General features: G+C 42.4%; 1 protein-coding gene across 10 annotated transcripts in view; it reads right to left on the bottom strand.

Moving 5' to 3' along the window:
* The window catches only part of mpp7a (MAGUK p55 scaffold protein 7a), a 132545-nt gene that overhangs the window by 80263 nt on the left and 29494 nt on the right, over positions 1-22788 (bottom strand). For all 10 annotated transcript variants that reach the window (XM_069512552.1, XM_069512550.1, XM_069512547.1 and 7 more), the window contains exons 2-3: positions 18914-19082; positions 5320-5438 (exon numbers count right to left, since the gene is read on the bottom strand). In XM_069512552.1, coding sequence (XP_069368653.1) covers positions 5320-5438; positions 18914-18950 — 156 coding nt within the window. In that variant the 5' untranslated portion in view covers positions 18951-19082. The remainder of the gene's footprint in view (positions 1-5319; positions 5439-18913; positions 19083-22788) is intronic.

Raw genomic sequence — 22788 nt, forward strand, 5'->3', positions numbered from 1 at the left:
TGTGGGATGCATTTCCTCTGCTCTTGGCATCAGAGCGGCCCCTGACACACCTCCATAGACAACATGTATAGTCGCATACAAACAAAGACCTTGAGACATGTAAAATCCCTACTACAAGTCTTGTGTTTGTGTTTCTGTTACTAAATACTCACAGAATTAAACATTTATTAACTTCCATTAATATGATACAGACCGCAAGTCGCTGCTACTGGGTTAGGAAGTGGTATTGTGAAAGACTGGCGGCAGAAAGCCAGAACAAATGCATCTGACAAATTGAATCAGATTGATTCGGGTACTTCTCAGGTACTCAATTCAACATGTAAATGTATTCAGGCCATCTTTAAAAGCTCTAGACGAGCCTATGATGTCTTTAGACAGTTCCCGGGCCATTAGGGAGCTATAAATACACCATATGGCACCATGAACCTCATTTTCCATATTTTGTGTATGGCGCCGATGTTCCATGTCCGATTAAGATTGGCTTTGTATTGTGTAGACCTTCTGGTTTCACTTTGAGTCCTTTTTTTAAAAGAATAGAAAACCGGGGTCAACCAAAGTGACCTGGAATAATGGTTGTGGGATCACTCCAGAGATTTTCACTGATTACCAATACAGACATTTGACTGATAGAATGAGGACTGGTGGACCAGTAGGCCTCTCCTCATTTTTACTGTCCCCTTTAGTGCTCCAGACATGGTTCGAGTCAATGAGCTTTAAGTAGTGGGCAAAAGGCCAAACTGCAGCCAGTATGCTGAAGAGCTCCCCTTCTCTTTCCTCTATTCTCGACAAGCTAGCCCTTTTACTTCATCCTATGTCTATTCATCTAAATTTTCTGGCTCAATTCAGACACGCTTGTTTGCGGACACTGAGTATGATCTTTTGATTTCATGCTGCAGTCAATCATTAAACTTCTATGAAAACCACACAAAACATTGCAAGGCAGGGAATTTATTTCAGATTTTATGTGAGGTTTGGAAATCATAAATTACCACCCAGCTTGTGTCAAAAAGAATATTTTCTTGCAACAAATGGCAGGTTAAATTACTGTAACCAAAGTCTGCTCAACATTCTTTCACTGCCTGCCAAAGCCCTAATCTTTTTCAATTAAAATATAAGAAACTAAAGTAAGTTGACAAACTAATTTGCTTGGGGAACTAGATGAAAATGAAGGGTATTTCTTTTTTTTTGGGATGGAAGCTCCCTTCTCCAAAGGAACTTCCTTTTGCTCGCTCCCAGTGAGGGCTCCTGTTCCCTGAAATAATAAATACAGACCCCAGAGGTGATCACATGTGGGGCGTGCTGACCACAAATAATATTAGTGGATCTCTAAGGTGATGTACGTTTATGGGAGGAGTCCTGTACCACACTATTGGGTGAAGTTTTATTTCAGCCTAAAGTGCATGTGGCTTTAACAACTCACAGAAGCTATTGCAGCTGGGTGAGAGGTTTAAAACAATGTCCTTTATATGATCTTCATTGGTAATGGAGACCAGGAGCAAGGTATGTTCTGAGGTGTGGAAAGAATAAGGTAAGTGCCCAAAGGGCATGTCTAGGGTTTCTGTCATGGAGCAGAATTGTTGGACATTACAGGGTGAGTCATAAAACTTGGAGGTGTACTTCGAGCTCGATCCAGTTATTCATTGGATACAGAGTCTGGTACTCAAGGAATACAGTCCAGTTTGTCTGAAAACAAGCTTGTTCATCAAAAATAGCTGTAACTTTCCACTTGGGAAGTGTCAGCAGCAGCACCTTTCCATGTCATTAAAGGCCTGTAGCACTGAAGAGCAAACTGGCAAAGCCACATCAATATTGCTGTGTAACAATGTAAGTGTGCCAAGCCTATTAGCTACTAACAGAAGCGGATTTAAGGGAAAACAGACTGACCACAAAATGAGGGATCTCTGGGACTGGCTAAAGGCCTGCTGACAGAAATTTGGTCTTAAAGGAGAGCCCCACCTGAGGCAGGTGGAAATTGAATATATTTCCTGTGGCTTTTTGTGGAGTAGGAACTTGGCAGTGGAACTGAGTGAGTGGAATTTATAGAAAACGCACGAGTAAATCCCTTAAATGAAAGGAGGCGTCGTTTTAGCAATGCTAGCTGCAGTATACACCCCAACATTCACATTTCATGTCAGATGTGCCAAAAAGTCTAGAAATGAAGGTGACCCCATAAACCCTTGAGGCCCTACTGAAAGATTAGATTAGAGACAATTTGTTTAATCTCTCTGACATAATTTGGTTATATATGGGACATGAGAGGTTGTCCCAACCATCCAGTGGGGGCAGGTGAAGAGAGACAGAAATGTCCTAAGTCTGGTATAAGTATTTTTGTGGGTCTAAATTCTCTCTTCCTCTTGTTCTGTCTCTTTTTTCCAAATCTGACGCCTCCTCTTCTGGTTCCTCTTTCTCCTTCTAGACAGAATGACCAGTATCTGATGCTTGATAATCACCCAGGTGAGGTCTGAGTGTTTCCATATGGGAGACCTGAGTTGCAAAGCCTGTCAGATTAACATGATGTGTGTGTGTTTTCTCTCTCCTGTTCAGCCTTTCTCAAAGTATCCCATTCACAGCCTTGTGGAATAAAAGGTGGAATCTGTGGAGATTCAGAGGTGGGGCTTTAGACGAAAGGGACAGTTATGGCTTTATTAATGGCGTGCCACTGACATTAACCATGTTCACCTGAATGTTGCATCTCGAGTGCCGGTCTCCGCTGTAAGGTGAGATGGTTGTTCTGTACTTCTGTGTGATTCAAAGTCTATGTGTCTGTCCATTTGGCTCACTGGATGACAGGCTGGCTCATGTCTCAGTACCAAGTAGAAAGCAGAGGAAACATATAGTTCTGCTTGTCTGGAGTGGAGCATTTTCCATTAATGCCTCCATGTTAACAATAAGAGACGCTAAAAGCAGCTCAGGTTCTCTCCAATAAAAAAAGGAATAATAAGAAAATGGGTAGAGAGGGCTCATTCTAGTGAAGAAACAATGTGGCTCTCTGATGTTACACTGATGTATTTGATCATTTAATGGCTGGGCTAACTGTACTGTATTGGGTGTACTTATTCTGTCACAGTGGCAATAGTGAATTGGGTCACATTAGCTTAGACCTTGACTAATACTTAACTTATTTAATTGCATTGACATGGGAGCTACTCAATATCTAGCTGGCACATGAACAAAGTGGTATTCAAATTTCATGGTGGCAATCAACTCATTCTTCATGCATACAATCAAATTAGTGATTAACAGTTTTTGACATCCATCCATCCACCACTTATTAGAAGCACATCAATGTAAGCCAGACTCTCCCTCTCCCTCTCCCTTCCCACTTTCTTAAGTCCCCCTGGGAAATCCCAAGACATTGCTAAATCAGGTGGGATTTCTATTACCTTGTGTTTTTCATATGCCCTTGGGTCTCCACCCAGCTGGACGTGCCTGGAATACCTCTACTGGGTGGCATTCAGAGACCATAGGATTGAGATTGAGCCTGAACAACATCAACTGGTTCCTTTCAGTACCAGCTTGTCCACCATGTTTTGAGAGTGTGAGCCTACACTGCAAAAACAACCAATTTTGATTGCTTGCATCCGCAATCTGATTATTTAGGTCACTGCAAAAACTTCAAAAATGGAAATCCAGAGCTTCCCCTTCATGCTTAGCTTCCTCCAAGAGCTCCATGGTCCAACTGATGGAGAACATCGGAGAGGGACATTTTCTGCTTAGCTGACGACACAATGGGGGAATTCTTAAAGCTATTAATATAAAGCTTTCTGTGCTTTGGAGTCTACAAGGTTATGCTTTTCTTGACTGAACAACACCTGAACTCTCTCCCCTTTAGGTTCCTCTTGAAAGATTAGTCAGGTATAATCAGGGGTGGTTAGAGGGCGAAGAGAAGTCTGGGAGCTCCACCCTCATGCCTGGCCAAATATCACAGAAATATAATGCCACCTTCATTAGCATCATTCAGTCTGCCCCACACTATGCAGTGTTTTCTTTGGGGCCAGAAAGAATGAGAGCCCAAACATGCACAGGCCCTGCCCATCATTATCCATGTTCAAGATGCCTTATTCTTTGGCCATCCATAACAATCCAGGCATAAAATGAAACCCGTCTGGTTTCCTCAGCTCCCGACATTAGGGTTTTACTTCAGCGTCTGAGGTATACCATAATTCAGACACTTTTACATGCTTAAATTTTTGCATTACAATTCTGGATCCTGAACAAACACCCTTGCAAAAAAAAAAACAAGATTGCTTTAAAGAGAGGGGATGAAAATGATGTTGAATTTTTCTCAGTTGTCTCTGTGACATAATTTTCTTGGCTGCAGAGAAACAGAGACCACCAAAAGAGGAAATATATCACGCCAGCAGATGAAAACCATGTTGGGCATTCTTTCAAAAAATGGCAACCATATACTGTACTAGACACTGGCAGACGCACAGCTCTAACATTTAGATTTGTGTTAAGAGTTTGAATAGTGACTGAAAAACAAGCTGGTTTACAGTAAAAAAAAAAAAAAAGAAGCATGTTTCCTTTCCAAAAGCAGGAGACTGAGAAGGAGATTGGCTGCAGATTGCAGAGAATCCCAAGTGAAGATGAGGTTAGGGCAGACAGACAGAATGTGTTACATTCATTACCCTTGTCTGTCTGCGATCATATAAAGATATCAAGTGTGCTCATCTTCTCCCCAAACTCTGCAGCTATCTAATTTAACAGGCAATAACTCAACCACAAGCCCATTCGTGCTGGCAGAGGGACAGTTAGAAGATCTGGGTGGGTAGGCTGTTGGAATGACAATAAACTTGATATTGTATGAATGAGACTGGAGAGAAGGATTTTGAATAAAGCAGCGTTGAACAAAGGTGTGTTTTATATTCTAATAAAAGAGGTCTGTCTCGGGGATGGGGTGTCATGGGAGAGTGGGGGTTCTGGTTCTGTGCTGTCCCAGAAGACAGGAAGGATGTGATGATGAAGGTGGGTAAGGCGGACAGCATTGGAGAGAGATGAAACATTCGAGAAGAGGCAAGAAAGGGAGAGGAGATTTCTTATTGAATTTAAATAATCATGATTATGGAACTGTTACTCCTCAAATACTTAATGTAAGATTATATGATGGTTGAAATAAAATATCAATGGTAGACATGAACAATTTTTGTTTGAGAGTGTCTTATGAATTCGCTCTATGGCAACCGCAGTGTCCTAGGAAGACCAACGTGGCTTTAAAAAATGTACAAAAACCACTTACACTATTAAAGCAGTAGAAGAATAGAACAGTACTATTGTACTGGAAAAGAAAGACCTGGTTTATTTTTGGTGTTGTTTTACCTTGACCAGCGAGTGGAGGCTCCTCTCCCCGAACATGTCCTGGAGGAAGGTGTTGTCCTCTGGGCGGCTGACATGGGGCTGCAACTGGGAGGGCAAAGCCGCCAGCAGCTCATACAGGCCTGAGAGAAGGGGGAAGAGGAAACAGATAGTCGGCATGGCAGTGGGAGGTATAAATGCATGCATGCACAGTCTCACACAGACAGACAGAAAACACATGGATAGAAACAGATGTTCATACAGCTCCAGTTTACTGATACATAAAAGAAGTAGTGTAAGTGAGCAGGAATGCATATACTGTAACCTTGAACACATTGGAGACAGACAGGAAATGTGTATAGAGGCAAATAAATGGCAATACTAGGGCTTTTAGTCACACACTGTTGAGATGCCTGTCTCATTTTTATGTGTGGGTGTACTCTCTGTTTGTGCATCTGTGGAAAACAGCTATAAGCTTCTTTCAGCAGAAATAAAAAACGTTATTTCTGCTCAGGTGGCAAAAGGAAATATAGAGGCACTACCCCGTTTCCTCCAGTCTCTTCCCACTATTGTCCCTGCATTTCCTGTTGTTTGAGGAAACCTGCTCCCAAGTAAGAAACAGCTCCAAGAACTCAAGAAAAATTAAGTTTTGATCAGTTGAATAAAACAGATGGCACACAGGCTTTCCATACAACACATCTCCGATGCCTGTGAACAATCACTTCTGTGGAGTGAATGCATGTGTGTTTGCTAAACTGGAGGTTTGGAAGAGATACTCCGGGTAATTTGACTATGTGGCTGCTGTGCTGTGGGTATGTCATGTATGTGTGTATGTTTATTTTATACAAAAAGCCTAAAAATGGAATTGAACTGTTCTGAAATGAACATTTGCTCTTAAAAGAAGTGAATCCTATCCAGGCCTTTATGTGGACTATATACAGGTCATCATCCTGTGACAATGACAGAAACAGGGTGCATGGATCAGCAGGCCCATAGCTGAATCTGAATCCCCTCAAAACAACAATTGCCTACACAGCCTTTTGGGGTTTACTAACCCGACTTATAAAAAGTAGGAATATTTCAAATTCAATTTAAAGAGAAACAGACTGGGGAGCTGATGGTTTCAAGATTAGGCTGAGGGGAGGTGAAGCACTCAGTGGGAGAGAGCACAAAACCAGCGAGTGAGTGGGGTTCCTTCCAAACACAACAGACTCCTGGAACCAAAACTGATGGAGAGCAGTAGCAGATACTTGTTTGCTGTTCTGGTCTTCAGCGTGGCTGTGATTCCACTAAACCAGGAGATACATTAAAGGTCAGGCCCGTGCTTAGTGCAGCAAAGTTGGATTATGTGCATCAAAAGCCCTCTTTACTAATGCACCAGAAAATCCCCCCAGATTCAAACTTCTCAGACAGAACCACACAATGCTCGAAACCCCTTTGAACCAACACCGATCATGTGAGAAAAATCTAAACACATTCACGGTGGAGCCATCGAAACATCAAAACAAACTCGAGCGGCTTGGCTACCTCTCTGAGGGTGTCTTTCATCAGCGGACAGAGCTGAGGAAAAGAAAGAGATGGAAGAAAAAACACACCACAAGTGCAACTGAAGTAATTCATAGCCGAGAATGATTGATTGAAAACACTGGTTGATATCGTTGGCTGATTGAATGACTGACTGACTGAACTGGCAGGGGCCGGCCGACTGGGTTAGAGCAAGTGTGTGCTGGCAGCTCAGGATGTTTGGCAAGAGAGTAATGGCTGACTAACTTAGCTCATGTCATGCACTGCTGTGGCTGCTGGCCAGTCAGATAGATGGAGAGTCACGTGCCTGTCTCTCAACCCTCTGCTTTCCATTTGCAGGTGATTTGGAGTTTGATATCTTTGAGCACACACACAGGATATATCAAGATTTCCTGACCTGTTCTCCAGCTCACAAAAAAGACCCTGTGTAGTGTTAGCACTTCACGCCTCACTGCTGCAAAGGAGAGTAAACGCCATTGAAGACGAGAGAGATTTTACATACATGTGCGCAAGTCTTATTAAAGCAACCCCCGTGGTTTTTACGCAAGCTTAGTGTGCGATATTGTCCCTGCTATATAATCATCCGCTGCTCGGTTCTGTCATCCTCATCACCGCTTACTTTCAAGCTAAAACAAGCCCGTCTCAGGGCCGCTGGCCCCTTCAATCATTTACAACTCGGAACTCCCAGCAGAACATCTCACATTATGTATTAAAGACGTGATTTAAAGAGACAGATGAGAGGATGAGGTGAGGGGTTTAAAAAGGGCAGTGAGAGTGGGGGGAAGAGATATGGTAATGTCATTACTATTGGCAGAGCTGAGATACAGGTAGGAGGGGATGAAGGGAACAAGGGAGGGATGGAGAGAGTGAGAGCCCCAAAGCGTGATCCTCCCCAGGTGCAAAGTCTCCCCTCCTGTCTACGCTATCAACCATTCAATGCTTTATTCCTTTTGACACCAATTCCTGCTTGGCCATACTGGGAAGATCTTAAGATGCTGTATGATCGGTGCCAATGGCACATTATGGGAAATACAGTACCTTGACTCCATTAGCTGATCAGAAATAATAACATAATGGTAAGATGTGATAAAAGACACGACCTGGGGGTCAGCGTGTCAGGATGAACCCAGTGACCCTCAGAAATCCCAGTTTCAAACAACAACAGAAAAAGCTGTAAAGGAGCCAAGAGCTAAACAAGGACTCTACAAAGCTGAAATTAAATACAAGATTGTATGGGTGGACAAGCGAAGAAAAGAAATGGAAGCAGAAAGAAGGAGAGGAAAGGAGCCAAAAAAACAACCACAGTGGTGGTAAAATCACTGTGTGTAGACACTATAAAAAGGGAAGAGAAATAAATCTGTGGCCATACGTATGGAAACATGCATAGATGTGTAACATCAGAAACCGTGTCCGGCACAGACAATGAGAGACAAAATGAGATAGGGGGAAAGAATAAGAAGAAAACAATTCCGCCAACTCTGCACCGCTAAAGGGTGGACCAGCTTCTTGCTTTCAGTGCTGGTCTGGCTGCATTTGATTTGTTTTGGCCAGACTGTTCCGGACCCTCTCGTGCGGCGGCTGCATGTAGTGGACCTGGCAGCGCCTTGTAGTGGAATACTACGTTGTGTTGTGGCTAGCGCTGGACCAGCCCAGAGGTCCTGGAGACCAGCACGATGTTGCACACGTTGGCCGAAAAAAGAGTCTTCAGAGAAACCGGAGAGGCCAGGGCCTCCGAACGCTTCCCGTACAGAGGAAGTGACCACTTTAACTGCCAAACAGCACTTCCCCTCTCACGCCCACACCTCCACAGTGGTTAAAGAAAATAACAGTGTTTTTCATGGATCCCTTTTATGTAAAACACACACACACACAAAAAAAATCCCAGACAATGAAATGCATTATACATGATACGCATCAAATTGCTAGTCACATAGGTCAACAACCTCAGGGGTTTTACTACAGCAGAACAAGATGAGGAAATTACAGGGACTAATCTAACAACACAGAGTTTAAATGGTTGTAAAATATGACCCTCACCGTGACATTGGAGCTACACAATTGTTTACTTACACACTGCACTGGAGTCACACTAGCGCGCCGCTGCGAGACAAATTAGTCTGCTCCTGACTTTAATTGTTGTTGTCTTGTAACCAAACGACACACATAGAGACCAACTGTCCGTCTGTCTGCTGAAAATGAACTTGTTGAAATGCAGGAAATGAATGTTGGGTTTTACTCCCCCCCTGCACTTATTCCCAGGTGCTGAATGAGTTATTGACCTCCCTCATATATAATGTTCATGGGGCTCACCAGACTGCAAAGGAAAGAGCATTGTGACAACATGTGGGAGTTTTCTTAGGCTTCTTCCACACTAATGTGTTTTCATTTTAAAAGTGTTTTGAAATGAAAACAATCCAGTCCAGTCGAATATTTTACCTGAGTTTCAGAGGGAATCTACGTCTATGACAAATGATAATGCATATCGAGCAATCACTTACACTTGGGCATGAGTGTGCCAATGTAAACTGGATACAGAAGGCAGATTGACTCTGCAGTTGGTTGGTTAGTTACAGTAGATACTACAAACAAGTAACAGCTATGGTGAAAAGTAAGATTTGCTTGGAAGTGTTACAGACAAGAAGTGTTACCAACTCTCGTAATTTGATGAGGCTGATAAATGAGGCTCATGCAGTTTGTTTTCTATAGGAAAATGTTCACATGATAGGTTTGTGATGAATCAGGAAAAGGTATGTTGTTTTGTTGTTATGTTTTTGATTGTGTCACTGTTCAGACTTAAACACAGATTTGTCAAACTTGAATGTGACCAGAAACATATCCAGCAATCTCAGTTTTAGTCGTAAATACTTTGGAGTAGTGTGGATACCAAGCGATTTTTTTTTTTTTTAAAATACAGTGTATTAGTCCAGCTACACAGATGGCTCTGCCAATGCATTTGTTGGTGTGTGTGAGTATGTGTGTCACTGTGAAGCCCTGGGCACATTTGCATTCATTCTGCTCAAGGAATGTGGTCTGAGTGATCAGACCTCAAATATGTTCACACCTGTACTCAGAGCTGTCCACTGAATCATATGTTACTCGGGCCACAGAACAAGGCCACGGAGGATGATTTGTGGAGACAAATGGTGACAGATAGAGATGTCGCGACTGTGTAGCAGGTTTCTTTTACCTCCTTATTCTACATTTGATAGAAGGCCTACCTCAAGCATGACAAGACGAGTCAAAGCGAGAAAGGACAGAGAAAAAATAACAACATCTGAGATACACATTGACATAAATAACATCTGATTAAAGTGTATGTGCAGACAGGAGAAGAATAATGACCCTAAAAACAGAAGGAAGTCTTTCCATATGCACAAAATAACATTTACAGTGATGATGATTCCTGCATTTAAGCAAACAGGTTTTTCCTCTAAAGGGAGAAGATGTAGACAGACTGTGGGTGGGAAGACAGATTTCAGTCAGGCGGCAAATGTAAGGAGAAGTGTTTAGGGCCCGTTGTTCACAGCCAACACTGGACAGGACACAATATGTCATCAGTCCACTGCCCCCATGCAGCATCTGATCTGGCCAGACCATTTTTAAAACTTTCTCTTTACTAAAGGAGATGATGGGAGCATGGAACAGCAGCTGCAACATCGAATATCTGGATAAAGTGACCATTTGACTGGTGTGCCATCAACCTCTAGACATTAAATTATATAGTATTACAAGATATATCAGCTGAGCAGATGCTGTGATCTTCAAACACAGTTTGTAATGGTCCAGCAGCATTCTGCCTGGAATACAGTGAAAGACAGTGGAAGAGCGTGGAGAGACGCAATATATAAAGCTGGCCAGGGAACTCATCAGCAGGAGTCTGCGCTCCATTCAAGCCCACAAGCCTCCCATTACCAGCTCCAAGACCAAACCACTTCCCCACATTAAAAAAGGTCAGGGGACAGAGCCCTCCAAGATCATCTTCAATGATATTACAGAGTCACGGTCTCTGAGTAACTCCATCATTTGAGAGGAAAAAAAGAGCGAGTACATTTTGCAAGATGTTAGTTAGGGCTCCGCAGCATGGAAAAATGAATTCAAGTACCGAGGGCCAGTCCAGGTGCAATCAAGCATCACTCCAATCATACATCAGTTGTTTCACCGCCACACGCCGATCTTTGAATATCTTTTCAGGGCCTACAAGGATTCTGTGGCCTTTGCTGAGATCATGTCTCATTCAGGAAAGTAAAAAGAATCCAGGTTGTAAGAGCTTAAAAAAGTTGCATTTCAGAGCCAGGACAGGCCAAGCCTTTCAAAAAGGATTTTCAATACGCCATTGAATATCAGGTGCCTCACCCGCACTCTGCTCCACGCTTCATTACAGCTTCCTTGTTCAAAGGGCTGTCGACACATTGAAAACAGATCTCAGGACAAAAGGACAAGTCCAATCAACTAAATTGAATGCATATAACCTGCAGGGTGCATCCACCACCTGAGGAGCCAGTAGCGTTTCAGCTATGTTTTAACAATCACACTGGAGACATGTGAAGCTTGAGCAGAAGCACCTGCAGCAGGACTACAATGAAGTAACTTAAATGGAACTTGGTATATTGCCTGAGCTGTTAAACTGCCCTCTTACAACACTTCTCAAAATCTGGCAAATGATATATAATGTAAGGACAGAAAGAAACGAACATGAAAACAGGAATACCTGGCCAGTGAAAAAATAATGACATGGATAAAGCCAGATACATGAGAGGCTACATCCAAACTACTGGGTTTCCATCTCTGCTAAAGAACTCCTACATTTTACAATGATACAAACTGCAACTAACAACCAGATGCTTCCTGTGTACACCGGCGTGTGCGTGCCCAGTGTACGTGAGAGGTCACGTGTTTTCAAGCCGTGTTAGTATGGATGGGGTTTAAAGCTGATACAGAGCCAAAACACTTGGACAGAGATTGTTTGAAAAAGTCAATACATAGTAGTATAGAATGGATGAAGCCAAAGTGGTGTTTGAAACTGGGATAGAAGGTCCTGAAATCTGCAGGAGGCTGCATTTGGCAGTGGTCATCCAGAACTTCTTTAGCTTATATTCTCCCCAACATGGCAGACGAAAAAACCACAGCCGCAACAAACCAGCCAGATGCAAATGACCTGCCACCTCTGCTTACTGTGGCAATGGAACTGCAACAGACATTCTTGAAGAGGACTACATGTTCTGTTCAAAGCTGTGGCCAGTTTCTCCTAACAAGTCTTCCAGGGATATATCAGAGGCAGACATACCAATCCACCTCAAAGCCTTGGTTCTGATCATACATTAATAGGAGAACTTGTGAAAATCTGTGCTAAAACTTTACACTAAATCTTTCTGTCTCAATCTCAGAGGTGCAGACTATTACTCAACATCCCATTCCTTGGTTGTCAAACAGAGCACATGGGCTGTAAAGCTGTTTTCAGGTTCTTTCTAATGCAAGTGTGCATGTCCTGCCCACCAATGACCGATTTAGTACCCTGTATGCTTTGGACGAGAGCTGTTGAAGATGTCATCCCACCTCAAAGAGAAAGAATTCTTTGTATCCAAACAAATAAAAGTTATCATTCCACTCTCAGTCACACTCAGTTTCTTTCTTTTACATCTGCTTCCCTTGACAGTGTTTTTATTTTTTTGGTAAAACGATGTGGAAATTTTAGTTCTGATGTAACTGGAAACAGGGAGCTCTTCCAGTGGCAACAAATCCTTGCGTTTCGGTACTGTATCACTGCAGCACACAGTCGGCTACTGGCCAGGGACCACGACAAATGGCTGGAAGTTCCCAGAGGAACTGCCACCCCCAACCCCAGCACAGACAAAAGTCCTCCCCCGGCCCTCCCCAATGTCTCCCATGAGTTGAAACCAGCCACGGCCAGATGCTCGGGATTCTTGACATCAGGATGGAAAAATTTACTGTCGACCTTGACAGAGAAAAAAACAATATGGCCATATCCTTATCATATTGCTCATATTATTCAGAGACTTGTGTTTTATGTGAGCATTTTTCCGATATAGGAGCATTTATGTGTGGGACCAATAACACTATGAAGTGACAGTGCTTCACCATAGGAATATCTGCATCTCATTACCCGGTATCATTATATAGCCATCACCTTCTCCAACGGGGGGTGTTCAAGATTGGACAGAATAAGATGGCTGGAATCGCTCATCTATCGTTCCCGCACAAACATGCACAGATGCTGCCAGTAAGTTATTAGTGTATCTGGTAAAAGAGTTGTCCCATTGAAAGATTTCCATGTGCAGTCTGTTCATGCGTGTGTCGGCCACCTCCTCCGCAGCTGTGTGCACGGCCGAACCACCACCCTTATCATTAAATGCTGTGTGGGGACCGTAAACCTTGATAGAACATGCAGGTACGTCTTGGAATAACACAGTTAACTTTAATAAGGTTAATAAAAGGGCATCAGGGTCTTTAGAAGGGACTGTTGAGAGTGTCACTGCACGGATTTTAGTGGGCGCATGATTTAAGGGGCACCATGTAGTGACAGTAATGGCACATTGGGGATAGCGTGTCACTAAGCTGTTAGCATTATGTAGCTCTAAGTGATTTTTGTAGGACATCACGACACATAATTTATCATAGCAATGAATGTCTCTTTCACTGAATCAACCAGATGAAAGAAAGAAACGCTGTCATATAACAAATTCTTTTGATGACCTTTCTTTCTGGTATATTCATAGAAAGTTAAGTGAATATAACTTTTAATAGATAATTAACTGGACGTTATAACCTAATAAATGCTGGATTTTTGAAGCATATGTCAATACACATATTTTAGAGAATATTATAAGAATATAAAATGGTTAACAGTGGTTAACATAGCTGCCTCAGAGCAAGAAAGTTCTCAGTTTGAATAGGTTCACAAGGCCGCAGCCTCCATTGCCGCCCTCATCGATAAACAAATATAGCTAATGTATGAATATATGAAAATATATATATGACAAAATGCTCTGTATTTATAAGGGTTCAGTATCTGCATCAGGACACTTTGGCACAAAGATTTGGCGAGACTGACATCAAACTGCCGACTTTTTACTCAGTTGACGACCCGCTCGCTGCCGAGCCACATCCACCCCAATATGACATGACACAATATGATACTGCATAAACAAACATTTTGCATTCATTACAACTGTGACCAAATTAAGAGGACAGTTGAAATAAATTGCCTGTGCTCTTTGACGAACGACCTGTACAGTGGATTCATGGTTTGTGAATTATCTCAAACATATCTGAAGTGATATTCCGATGTTGATATAGCTGTGATAAACACACACAAGTACAAGTCAGGTAAGATTAATGTCTAATTTTTGTTCCAATTTCTGCAGCTCCAAATCGCCACTATCCCCCCATGCGACGTCTCCCCCACAACCGAACCACTCTACCAAAAGCCTGCAGTCACATAACTCCAGAAACAGGTCAGAAAATGGGGCCAGAAGGAGCAAACACCCACTCTCACATCAGGGGGCTTACTGACCTTTTAATGGCATAAACCAGATGCTGCTGAGAAAAGGAGGAAGCTCCTCATCTGCAGACAGTGAGCTGACGTTACCGTAAAAGCCAATGCTACACGACAGACTGTATAAATACTGACATACTGTGTATGCAGAGAATGCTGTCATTGATATCTGTACGACAGCAATGATAAACATTGCAAAGTCATATTCCATATGTTAATTTTGAAATGAAACATCAGAGAAATTCAACATCTGTTCCCTTTTTCTAGATCAGTTATTGTGTCTTTTATTGCGTCTTTTTGGCATGGTGGCATCTTTTTGTCATTGAGGTCGATCGGACATCCTGTGATGCTGCAAAAAAAAAAAAAAAACACAGTGCAAAAGAAATTAAAACTTGAAACTTGACCTTGGAGCTAATGGAGTTCTGAGTGGAGATTGATGGTGTGTCGCAGACAGAGGAGTGGGCCGGTTGTGTCCATGTGAGGATGAAATAAACTGACATGAGCCGAGCCAAGCTGAGCGGAGGCGGAGCAGTTATCTGTCCCTGACTGAGCCCACAACAAAAGTCCATCAGGGTTGAACGGGAGGAGGAATGACTAAAGCGCAGCTGCAGGACAGACGTGCATGTGTGGAGAAGTGTTCCGATTAATTCATCTGTGCAGAGGTTTGATTTATCATCCGAACATCACTGTGGAGACCCCCTCGCCATTATCAGCCCTGTGAAGTGTTCGCGCAGTTAAAAACTAATTTTCTCCTTATTCTTGGCCTCCTTGTTAGAATACGAATGAATGCGTTTTGGATCCTCAGAATAGCAGCCAACAAAATGTCACATCAAAACCACAACCTCTTAAAAGCATGGGGCAGGGTTTTCTAGCTGTTGAAGGATGGAGAGTAGAGGTTGGAGACACTCAGACAAAATGTTTCAAACACCAAGAGCGGGGCCAGCGTCATCAACTAAAAAAAACCTGCTACTAATGTGCTTCCAAAGCATTAATAAAAAAAACACTAACGTCAGAAGAGTCCACAGCAAACCCAATCACTACCACAGCATCTCCATCAGTCCCCACGGTCATATTTAAAACTCATTTTTCCAAACTTTCGTCATTTTTCAAGCTTATTTTTTCTCTATTTGGTTTCATTTATTAGACACCAATTCATACAAGGGCCTGCTGTTTACTTAAGAGAGAGAAAGAGAAAGACGGCAGACAGAGGGATGGTATGATCTCACATGCGCCCTTCATTTGTCTGCCCATGTGTTTGCTTTCTAAACACTCCAATAATGAACCTTTTCATAAGATCCACATGCACTCACGTATTCCCCTGCCCAAATCTGGTGATGAAATAGATCTGCTACTAAAGGATAGTTATATTAATGATAATATTTTCCCCCATTATGTTAAAAGTCTCAGCACAGTGCTCCATCTTCTGTGTGTGTGTGTGTGTGTGTGTGTGTGTGTGTGTGTGTGTGTGTAGTGACGCTGGTGTTGAGGGGTCTGGAGATGGCAGAGCTGCTAAAGAAAAGAATCTAAGGTTCTGGTGAGATGCTGTAATGTCTCTGTAATTACTGGCAGACACTATGTGTGGAGGAGTTATTGTTTGTCTCTGGGTTTAAGCTTGTCTGCTGACGCGTTGCTACCTACACGCCAAAGCTCCATTACTACTAAAGGTTCCTGCTGCAGCTGATGTGCAGACCATCTAAAATGTACATATACTACCGTCGTAAGTAAAAGGATGTGAACATGTTTATTTATCCAAGGAATTCACGGCCCTGCCTGAAAATGCACGACACTAGAATGAAGGTTTGAAAGTCAACACAGTAAATCTGCCACTGCAGTCGACTGTTAATCAACAGGAGCACAAATAGTTTGACACTTCAATAAATCCAATGTTTAGTATCATTTTACAAATGTTTTTCTCAGTCTGCCTCATTCTTACAACTATAGCTTACATTTTTTGCAAGACAAATCCTTTCCCATTCAGAAAACTTTAATCAATGTGAGGTTTCTAGTTCACAAAAACAATCATGTGTTTTTTTAAATATATATGTTATAATTTTGTGGGGTGGGGGTGCTTTAAATCATTTATTGTGGCGCTGCCCAGTAGTCCAGTCATATTGAAACTGAAGTCAGTAACTCAAAATCAATCTGCAGAGGAGGTTGTTTTCACCCCGTCCATTTGTTTGTCGGTGCTTTGTCTGTTTGTCTACTGGACAGATTTCCATGACACTTGGTGGGAGGATGTGGCCGAGAGAGAACCCATTACATTTTGGTGCAGATGCAAATCAGGGGGCGGATACAGGACTTTATTTTTTACGTTCTTTAACTATGCTAGGTTTTGGAATACTTTTGTTGATTTCTCTGAGAACAATTCATGGATCTCGATGAAACAAATCAGGCGTGTTCAGATGACTGACATGAGTGTATGTCATTTGGTGCAAATCCAAATAAAACGTGGATCTAATGAATTTTAATGTGGCATTTCAAGGGGATTGTTAGGCATTAACGAAGGTAAGCACTTTACTGAGTGCCACTCCAGTTATGTATTAAAATATTTTTTTGCATTATTTTTCCTCTCCTACGCCTCTTTGTTTTTTTATTAACAAAGATTTTTGGTGTTTATTGTTTTTGTCTGTTCTTGGGTGAGTTATGTTATGTCTTCGTTAAATCCCTCTCTTTGTGTTCAGTTCATTTGCTTACTGAGGTACAGGGATGCACAGAATATTCCAAAAGAGTAAACTGAAGAAAAATATTTTGTTTCAGCGGAAAACGCAAAAACCTTTTTTTTTTTTAATCAATTCTTACTTGGATAGGAAATCTTGATATGGAGTAAGTGATATTAATCGTAGTCCAAGGTATGTTTGGGATTAAGTTACATATTACTGAAATAGCATTTACGTCTGGAAGGACCAACACTTTTTTAGTCCATATCTGAGATAACTTCAGAGTCTGGTTGATCTTACCTGACCAGTGGAGATAATCAGGTAAATACGAGGTTTAATCCCTCTGATCTGACAGAGAACAGATGCTGCGGAAAGGCTAGTGTTTTATAGGACACTACAAATGCAACTATTTTTCCATTATCCCTGGTGGAACTTTACTCTAAAATCCACAACATTATTATAATACCAGGGAGTAATACTCCCAGGGCTCTGTGTAAACGTTGGTACGATTCTGGGTCTACCCAGTGCCAGGCCAGCCACAGGTATTCGTGAGTTCACCAGGCCTGCAGATCAGTGACCTCACGTTCATTCATAATGTTCATCATGTTTCACCTGCACACACAACTTCACAGGACCATCAAGGGGGAAGCAGAGGAGATGGGCCAGAGGAGTCTTTACGTGTTTTATTTGGAAACCTGAGCCTGTGCCGGTAATTGCCCAAAATGACTCTAATCGTAATTGACGGTCTGGCTTTCTACTTTGTCTGCGCAAATTTCCAAGACGACGGGGGCTACAGTAACTCTGTTAAAAGTCTGGACACAGTAACGCACACACTCTTTATCCATCAGAGCAGGACTTTATGTCTGTCCTCCTTTTGTCCTTTTTGTGCTCGCTCTTGTGCATCTGTGTGTGCACGACGGTGCAGCCGGCCATTAAGCCAGACTGAGAGAAGGAAAGTATTCCTGAGGGGAGAGGTGGTGATTTCTGGCAGCTGTCTCAGCGTTGACAAGCTTTGACGTGTTCCTCCGTCTGACATCACACGCTCATTCACACACACTCCGCTTAACAGAGGGGTGAAAAGAAAGAGACACAGTGTGCACATCTTGATGTTATTTTGCGTTATCGTGTTGAATTGTAAATCTGAAAGAGTGTTTTTATTCATTTTTGCAGAGCAAAAAATTAAGTAAGATGACATTTTGATCTGTGTTTTCAACCACAATTTTAGAAGTTCTAAAGCAGCCTCAGGAAAGTTGTGAGTGAGGAAAATTGAGAAAAAGTATGACAGGTCTGACTAAAGACATTATGATTTATTGTAACGGCTAATTAATGCTTTCTTTACATATGAAAAAAGATCAATCCACGATATGAAAGCAGAGTACTTTTCTATACATGTATCTAACAAGTATAAATGAGCCTTCAGGCCATGTTCATTTCATGGATGTAAAAATGTGATTTACAGAATATAAATACTTAAAGGTACAGTGTGTAGAATTTTGTGATATCTAGTGGTGAAATGTTGCAGTTGAACACCCCTCACCTCACCCTCTCCTTCTAAACACGAAAAAAACCCTGTGGAAACCTTCAGTTTTTATAAAAACTCAAAAGGTGTTTAGTTTGTCCAGTCTGGACTAATGTAAAAAAGATGGCGGAGAGGACCCCCCCGATGTAAATATAAAGTATTTAAATATAAAGGGCCTTTTCTGGGGTAAAGAAAACTACAATTCTTACGATTTAGATGAAACAAACTAGTGAAAACATCATGAGGATTATTCTACATTAAATTTCTGCCAATAGATCCCTTTCACCTAAATCTTAAACACTGGACTCTTTAAGCATTTTTTGCTGGGAGCACATTTTACTGGTTTTGTGTTATGTGCACAAAAACTTGAATTACAGCTTGTGTTCCTGGCCGAGGGGTACGTACCTGGCTCGTGGCCGGCTCCGGTGGCCAGGGCAGGCATGGCTCCTGCCGGCTACTTCCTGCTTCCCCTCAGGCTGTGGAAAATGACAGCAGGGCGTCAGAGTAGTGGGCTTCTCAACAGCTTTCCCCTGGGAGTAGCTGGATGTGAGGATGGGATTTATGCCATGGAGCCCTGCAAGAGAACAAGATTTTAGAGGCTACTTGTCAAATTGCAGAATGGCCGCACGCACGTGTGTGTCAGTCAGCTACTGCGTTGTGTGTGTCTATGGTTGAGTGTGCGTTATAGGGTAGTGTAGCTACTCGTAGCCATGGTTATGAATATCTCCCATATGAGCAAATACTCTATATGAATTTGTGCGCAGGTGAACCAACAATGGACAGTGAATGATTCACTGAGAGAGTGTGTGTGTGTGTTTTGACAGTACATTCACAGTTGGCTCTGGGTGTTTACAACCCAACACTCTTTTTCCCAAGCTGATGAACATCATGCTTTGTACATGAGCCAAACTAAACACGCACTCAGACACACATGCAACACGCACTCGCAGCTATCCCACACTTTATTCGGCTTCCAGCGGAAACAAGGGGAACTTTATCCACCGAGGGGAAAGTAAGCATCTGAGAGCAACAGACCTGTGAAAAATCAAGCAGGCGTGGAAAAGCATCGCTTCGTAAATAACGGCGCTCAACTGGAAAGCCAGATAGAGCAGGAACAGGAAGAGAGGGGATGTAGAACACACATACAAAGTCCGTGGCTCATTGAACTCTCCCCCCTGAAGTGGATGAACATGTGCAGACACACACACATTTAATAGCGTACAATAAAATCCTGAAACACACTAATGTGATTATTAGCTGTTTATATGCATTAATTTGCATAGAAGAGGCAGACAGTCCTTCAATTAACCCAACAAAGCACTAGAACTCAGTGGTTTAATAAACAACACGGCTTTGAAAGCAAATGAAACATAATTTTAACTTGTGCAGTGCCCATTGTAAACCTGCCTGTTTAGATTGGGCTGTTTACTTGTGAGCTACTTTAGAATTATTCCTTGTCCGTAGTGAGTCGTCCACAAACAGTTCCACAATATGCTGTCACTTTTTATTTTTTGTGTGCCGGACGTTTTGTGCAGATCTTTTTATTACCAGTCTATGATGCAGAGTGAAGTTACAAATGTTTATTTTACAGTCATTGCTTTCATAAAATTAAACTGAATTTACTTTATTACTGTTCACGTGTGTTGCTTCTATATAAGTTGCATGATTTACTCAACTGGTATTATTTTTTCATACTTTGCATGTTGGCTCTTTCAGAGGTGTGTGAAACAAAATTAGCTCGGTATAAAGCACTGCAACAACAACAACATTGTGCTTTTACAGACAAATTGTTAAAGAGTGAGTGATTCTATGAATGTTGTTGCCATGCTTGCGACACCCGTGAATGTCTGTGTCAGTCCAATATGGTGAAATAAAAAAAAGAATTATCATCAAAATGATTGGCGCTGATTTTAACCCACACTTTAACCCAGTTGCTGACCACTGCTGCATTTTAAAACAAGACATGTTGAACTCAAGCAAGTGCAAGTTGAGTACAGATTAGAAACAACCTCATAACTGGATCAGCTTTGGTATAATATGGCTACTAAGCACTATTACCTAATCTGTGTATAAGGGACCGACCATTCTCAGTGGATGACCTCAGCCTCAAGAAATCTTCCCTGGCCTTGACTCAGGCAAAACTCTGAGAACCTTTAATCAACCCACATCTTCCCACTCAATAACATGTATACACACATACATTTATAGTTGCTGTTTTAAAAAGGCCACTAGAAACGTGAACAATCCCTGAGTCCAGCTAAATCCTGACAGTTAAATCTAGAAAAAGGAGAATGAAAAACAATTATGTAGGATCCTTTCAGACATATTCAGCGTGCAGCTAAATGATCCATTATATGTCAGCTGCCATGACTCGTGGCCCAATCAAACTCAGTAACCTAAACTGTAGGGCCTTGAGGGTCCCATTAGAAGTTCACTTCACTGACAATGCTCAAAAGAAACAACAGCAGTGACATGAGCTGCATTCTGTGTCTCCCATGTTGCTCAGCGTATAAAAGCTGGCTCAGAGCAGAGATTGAGTCACAGTGCATTATGGTTATTCTGACACAGAACCACTCGGCCGGAGACAGGGAAGCCCGAGACGCCTGCGCTCTTCCAGCTCATTAGGACCCCCGTCAGTGGTTAGGTGGTGTCAGCCTCACACACACACACAACTGTTTTGACTTCAGGTGCATCAGAAAATCCTTCAAAACCTATTTTCTGTAAAGAATGTCTCACTCAGCCCCCGCAGTGACAGCTGCACAGGAGTGACTGTAATCCTGGCGCGTTGCCCCGCAACACACACAGGTCGAAGCTCAAATCAGTCATAATTTGCCTATGTAACGAAAGCGCCACCACGCCTGTCTGACATACTGTGATGTGAATTCACCTCAGGGCCAAACAGACCCCAGGTGGAGCCTTGTGGAAAAAACATCTCGCCAATACAGTCCTTAAGATGCCTGAGTGAGCAGGTAAGCAAGCCACTGAGAGCATATCAGAAGAAGAATATTTTTCTCCTGGATTGAGATGTACAAAATATGGTGCATTCATCAAAAGAGTGCTTAAGAAGGGATTGATTTTCCAACGAGAGGCGATCTGGGAGACGAATTCCAAATCCTGCTCCTATGTCACGCCAGCACCAATTTGTAGGCCAGATTTGTCAGTTGTCTGCCCGAGCTTTGCACAAGCATAAAGTACAAATGAAAAACCTGCTGAAATGGGGAGTGTGGTGCTGTTCAACCCTGTTGTGTACTTCAATAAAATAGGTTAAGAGGACCAGCAGAGAAGGGCAGTGGCGCCTCGAGCTATGACCACAAAATCTCTCCAGCAGCCCAGATTGAACAGGGGACCCAACGTAACAGCCAGTGGGTTCATGCCAAGAGAAATGACCCATGCTAAATCAGTTCAGTGTTTCACAGAGAGAGGGCTACGGCACGGTTTTGTCATAAAACTTTGTGATTGAAACGACAGACTTAAGGAAAGACAAGGGAAGCAGGAATGAAAGGAGGGGGGGGGGGGGGGGGGGGGGGCATGGATACTATTAAGGTATGCCGTGCTGTAATATTGGTCTTTTAGCTCTTTGTTGAATTCAAAGAAGAATGACCACATAATCCCCAATCTGTGGAAGGATCCATCTTTCCATTTGGGGAGCTTTCTGAGGGCCAGGAAGCATGTTGCAGAGACGGGAGCACCTGGGACTTTTTTTTACATGACCCAGGAGGATCATAAGAGTCAGAATTAAAGAAACATTCCCCGCTGTCAGAATGCTCTAACTGGGTTTGTGCAGCTCACACAATATCAGATGCTCAGGGAGTAAAAGGGACACTTTGCCATGTGGACGAGAGATGGGATACCTTTAATTCTTCTGAGATATTCCTCCGTCTACCCCAGTGCAGTTTGACCTGTTAATATACTTCTGCCGCTATCTAGTGGGAGCTTTTAGTACTGCAGGGAGTAGTCAAGCTGAAATCCCTGCTGGGACACAACTTTAAGCTCTTCTCCCAAACAAAGACCTGTATGTTTGTGTCTCAGGAGACGCTGTCTGTGTCCGCAAAGTGTTGTTCAGAGAGCAAAAGCTGAGGTCAAATCAATGTTTACAGAGAAAATAGCTCGAAGGGAATGATTGATTTGTGGACAGATGAAACCAGGGAGGTGCAGAAGACTGTTATTCATCTTCTTTTTATCAAAAACAAATCCATCCTGTCTGACTCTCAGCTGGATCTTGATGCAGTTAGTGAGAGAAACAACAGATTCACATTAGACCGTATCAACAATTTCAAACC

Source organism: Paralichthys olivaceus, chromosome 17 (genome assembly GCF_024713975.1).
Source record: "Paralichthys olivaceus isolate ysfri-2021 chromosome 17, ASM2471397v2, whole genome shotgun sequence".
Lineage (NCBI taxonomy): Eukaryota > Metazoa > Chordata > Actinopteri > Pleuronectiformes > Paralichthyidae > Paralichthys > Paralichthys olivaceus.